Consider the following 5,440-nt stretch of genomic DNA (forward strand, 5'->3'; position numbering starts at 1 on the left):
AAGCTGCTGAACAAAAGTGGGAAGCTAAACATTAATGAAAACACGATACATTTCTAACTGCCAGGCATATTAACTTGCAGTCAGCTACAGCATATCAGTTCCGCATTTCTGAGTCAGCTGAAACAGAAACAGTTGCTCTTGGTTGTCAGGATACGCCGCACACCCTGGTTAAATTTTACCAGGCTTCTCAGCGTGCCGAAAACCTTCATGCGCAGGATTTTACATCACAGCGTTTTCTGTAGAAACCTATTTACATCTGGAAACCAATCCGGGCAAAGCATTCCTATTGACACTGAAAACCAGACCTCCTCCCGGTACTGCTCCAAATTAAGGTGAGAGATGGTAACGTGGAACCGGGACCCTGGAAGTAGCTCACCTCTTTATTTGAGTTCATAACCTACTGACATTACAGGCGATGTAAAAGACAGGTTTAGACGTACTCCTTGTTGCTTAGGACTGTCTCCGAGCTTTTGGTGTAAATACGCTGCTGCTGAGCCGCGTGGCCTGCCGAATACGCGTACTTGTTGCAACTGCAAAGGAAGGGGAAAGAAAAGATGCAAAGTAATAGGCGTTACACACACATCCACAGTTCCAGATCCTTAGGCAGTTACTCATTTGGGTATGTAACCAGCCCCCGCTAACACATACTTCACGCAGGTGCCGGAATTAGGGGCCCATTGTTCTCACCAGTTACAGGGAAGAAGATGGGCTCTTTGACAGGCAGCACGGCCACCTCTCCCTTAGCCAGAAACACGCTCTGGATTCCTAACTCACCTCTGCTCTCCCTCAAGGCGTTTTAGGCAAGTCCCTAAAGCAGAAGAAAGCCTAGACCTTGATGTCTTTGTGTGAGCTGCAGTTTTTAATACAGTAATCAAGATGAGCACAGGAATACAGGAATCAATCAGAAGCACCTTCAGCCAACCCCTTCAGCTGTCATTCATCATGTTGAACGTCTGTTTCATGCATCATTTTTACCTCATTTTCAAGATAATTCTGGATATTTGGGACTTCAGTGAAGCATGGTGAGCAAGATATAGTCCATGTGACTGATGAAATGCTACCATAAGACTTAAATGACTTCAGATTAGGCAACGGGGTGTCAGAGGAACGCTCTCCCTTATTAGGTGCTTTGACACAACTTTTCCATGATCAGATACAGCAGCAGTGAACATGTTTCTTCCTCCTGCGTTACATCCTCTCAAGCCTAGCCACTACCACCAAGCCATTTGGGCTCTTGCGGGCAGACACAGGCCTCTACTATTGCTGACAATGCCATCCCTCTCCCTCAGCAAGGGACATTCTGTACGCGTCGATAATTTCAGACTGAAACCCAAAGTCCGGGCAAGGTTAAGCATCGAGGCCAGAAACCTCAACTTTCCAGATTTGATGCGCAACAAGACATTTCCATAAGGAACAAGAGAAAAATCACACGTGTCGAACGAGCGATTGGCTATGCTTTCGGGAGGAAATGCCGTTAGACTTTCTGCAAAGTAAATGTCGTTTGAATAGTTTAACAGTCATGGGTATTGCAGGCAAAATCGATTATAACACACTGTATTCTCTGATATACTTTTGGCAATAGGTCGCTCCTTCACTGCATGTTTTCATCATGTAGATCTTAGAACCAGCAGCATTACCAAACACTAGTTATAGGTGACCACAGATGGCAAAGTGCCAAAAGGGACGGTGTCTGGGAGGCACAAGTATCTGGCACAGCATCCCTCGCCATCACAAGTCTGTGACATGCCATAGCTCTGAATTAATAGGAATAATTTCCTGCGTGTACTTTATACGGCTACAGATTTATACCAGTGGGTGAGGGAGAGAGAGTAGTATACAGGTAGAAAATGGTTTATAATTGACAGCTACTGTTTCAACTGACAAATCCAAGGTTACCTGTAATCCTGTTTTTTCTTCCCTTTGCATGAACAGGTCAGTAAGATCCCACCAAGCATATAAAGAACAGATCCAGCCCAGCCTAAGTACAGAGCATCCCCTAGTTCATACCTGAAATGTGAAAGAATTTAGTGAAACAGCATGTAGCAGGATCACAAAGCCATTATTTTAGACGGAGCCATAAGGTGCACAAACCACACAAACAAATCTAGTCTGCACAGAAATAAGCTAGCTGAAAGGCACTTCGACAGGTGACAGAGGAGAACAGATCTGGCTTTGTGTCTGTTCAGTACACTCTTCTATGTATATTTAAGCCCTCTGCCAAATTGGTGACAGAACAGAAAGTACTAAGCAACATAAAGATAAGTAGCAATAAATACGTGCATATATTTAATAAACTGCTGATAATAAATGATAATAATGTACCTTCTGTGCAGTCCACCACACTTACTTTGCCCTTGTATTGGCTGTGCCACTGAAGTAATTTTGTGAAACGGAATGATTCAGACTCTACTGCCTGTCTCGGGAGAAAAGGCGAACCGTGGAAGTCAGTTTTCTGTGGACACGATGCTAGATCCCTTAGGAGTAGCTATTTGTGTAGGGCTAGTTTTCAGACTTACGCATCATAAAGAGTGTTCAGCACTCTCTGTGGTTATATGGCTGAAATACATTTATGAATACTCCCAGGATGAAAAAGAATAGTTCCCCATTTTACTGTACAAAACTGCACCCTTCAGGAAACTCCCTAGTCCAGTACAAGAAATTGGCTGGCAATGATTTTGACCCAAAGAGCAGACAGAACCGAGGCTGGGATAGTCTGCCAGGAGTTTCTCAAGAAGGGGCAAACAAGATTTTATATTTGGCCAAAGACCGTGTCCACAGAAGGGCTGTACCTCTGTGGTCTGAGCACGACTAAGAGCCATGGGCTGCACCCAAGGTGTCCTGAAACCAGACGCGTGTGTTTTCTTTCCACTTGTAAACCCAGAATCATCATTTAAAAGTGCCCAAGTTTCTGACTCCAGACAGTTGCTAACAGGAAGGTTTCAGAGGTTGACACAGGGTCACTGCTCTCCGTGCTTCCATCACACATGGGAGCCACAAGGTCTCCACTGCTCTACCTGCTTTCCAGACACGGGACAAGGAGACAATCATTAGCTCAAAAACGCAGCAGGTTGCTGGAGGAACACTAAGGAGCAACCAGACAGTGCTGCCCGGTGCATGCAATCGCCTCTGCTGGCGGGTCACCTGTAAACAGGGATGCTGCAGACGTCACACCAAAGGAGGGCGTATAGGAGGGATCTGCGGGAGGACTTGGGTTGCCTTCACAGCGGTATGAGAAATTCCTCTAAGAGTTAGTAGAGGTTAACTTGACTAATGTGCTGAAGTCAGGCCAAAAACATGCAATCTGAAAAAACAGATTTGCCAGTCTCTTAAGAGTGAAGATCAATACTGGCCTGCAATTGAATATAAACCTGCCTCACAGAGTCCAAGGAGCACAAACTTCCTCAAGAGCGTGTCTGGCTCTACCAGTGACCAAAGTTAATTCACCAACAACTGCTTAGTGAATCGATAGTCTTAAACATGAAGTTTAGATATTACCAAAAAAAAGATTTCGTTAGCTACTGAATGCAAACAACCCGGTAACTTATTAACAAGCATTGATGTTGAAGGCCCAAAGCTGTACCAGATAACTATAAAACTTGCTAACTATCCCACTAACTGAAATTCCTTATCAACGGTTGTTTCGGGCCTCTAACGTATTTATTACCCTTCATATAATTCTCTCAAGGGATATAAAAGAGCAAAAAGTATTCACAGGTGCAATTTCTTCATAAGTGCTTGTTTGAAAACACAAGGAAAACTGACAAACATCCAAAGCAATTGCTTAAAGTACTTTGGTTCGTAGCAAAGCACTTCACCTCCGACTTCCCCGAACTGATTCTCAGGAAGAGACTTACAAAACACCTCATATATGATCCCAGCAACTAAAGATTTTGAGTTTCCTGATATAAAAATTATATACTTGGTAGTGGTACTGGCAAATTATAAATGTCTCCTTTTGGCCAAACCCGCTCTCTGGTGTTGCACAGACAATACATTAAGCTTCCCGCTGCTCCCTGTTTCCCCCTCTCCAAAGGAGGGGCCCGGTCACCTCCACCCTTTTTCCTCATTGCTAAATCTATTGACCAAGATAAGGTGCTATAAGCGGGCATTTGGGTTTGAAGACTGCTGCTTTTATATCAGACAAGAATAAGGGCTTTTATACCTCGAAACTTGTTTGTGCACAACCGTGTGAGCTGATAGTCCCACAGGCGTTGCCTCATTTTAATCCAGCAGGCAAACAAATGGGGAGCTGTCAATAGTGAAAACCATTTGTTTGCTTCTTTCAGACAAGCAGCACACTTCAGTGAGGTTTCTCAGCTATCTGCAGGTCCCTAGTACGCGGCTCCAGCTGGTTTCTGTGCGTTTTTTCATTTGCTTGTACACCTGAGGCATTGTATTTTAGCCATGGCTAGAATTTTGTACCTCTTTCGGTCTAAATGCTGAAGAAAACTAAGACTTTTCCCTTTTCTTCATTACGGCACCGAGATGTGCATTTAACTGAGCATCACAAGAAAATGCAAACGCAGTACAGAGAACTCTCAGATGTGGGCTTGATATTCCCCACACATTCACTAAACCTTCCTGTAGGGAACTCTCCTCCCTCCCCACCAACATCTCTGAAGTGAAAAGATTCCCTGAAGACAAATTTTTCCTCCTGTAGGCCTGGATAACAGAACTATCCAGGTTCTGAGCCTCGAGCAGCTGAGGTTAGCAGAGCTGTCTGTAACACACGATGGAGTCCCGTATGGCACATCTACTGACTTACTTGGTTCCAGCATACAGCGGGTCAAAAAACTGCGCAGTAACCATCGCAGCATACCAAGAAACAGCCACCATGGAGCAGAGACCTACCAGAAAAAGTTCAGAAAGCTTTTGAACAGGTGAATGGTTCCTTCCATGGGAGTAACAACTTTAAACCACAAGCGAGCATTCGTTTCATTTAGTCTAGCAGTGAAAGCATTGACAGCAGTCTCATTTCAGCCTCCATATTACCTCCTAAAATAAAGAGAAATCCTCCTGTGACAGCAAACTTCATCTTTTCATCTTCATCGCTCAACCCAACGTTTGTGCACTTCAAACCAAGCAGCGAGAGCACTGTAGCTATGAATCCCAAAAGGATGGACGCAATCATCAAGGCACGGCATGCCTGAACATGAGCTAAGACCGGAAAAGAGAGAACAAATCAGGATCTATACCGAAATCAAATTAATCTTGTGCTGAAAAAATAAAAGTGATTAGAGGAAGTGACAAAATTAACGGAGGCAGTAATGAGTGAATCTTGTCTAACTTTGATATTTGGTTCAGAGAAGCAGCCAAACCCTAGAGTGTTTAGACTTCAAGTCAATCAGATTTCAGAGTTGAATGACACACTTTATAAACTCAGTAACCCTCCTGGGCCTTTAGTAAACCCTGAAGTGCTGCAGCAAGCCCTTCATAGCTT

At 44.1% G+C, this 5,440-nt stretch overlaps 1 protein-coding gene across 1 annotated transcript; it reads right to left on the minus strand.

Annotated features, from left to right (window-relative positions):
* Window positions 1-430: 430 nt before the first annotated feature.
* Window positions 431-5,173, minus strand: LOC104515500 (claudin-15-like; the record flags this gene model as incomplete). The annotated part of the gene is made up of 4 exons (XM_010159496.1): window positions 431-530; window positions 1,897-2,007; window positions 4,766-4,847; window positions 4,993-5,173. Coding segments are annotated over 4 exons (474 nt in total), but the record flags the coding sequence as incomplete, so codon positions are not given.
* Window positions 5,174-5,440: the final 267 nt, after the last annotated feature.

The sequence above is a fragment of the Eurypyga helias genome, unplaced genomic scaffold (genome assembly GCF_000690775.1).
Source record: "Eurypyga helias isolate BGI_N326 unplaced genomic scaffold, ASM69077v1 scaffold44399, whole genome shotgun sequence".
Lineage (NCBI taxonomy): Eukaryota > Metazoa > Chordata > Aves > Eurypygiformes > Eurypygidae > Eurypyga > Eurypyga helias.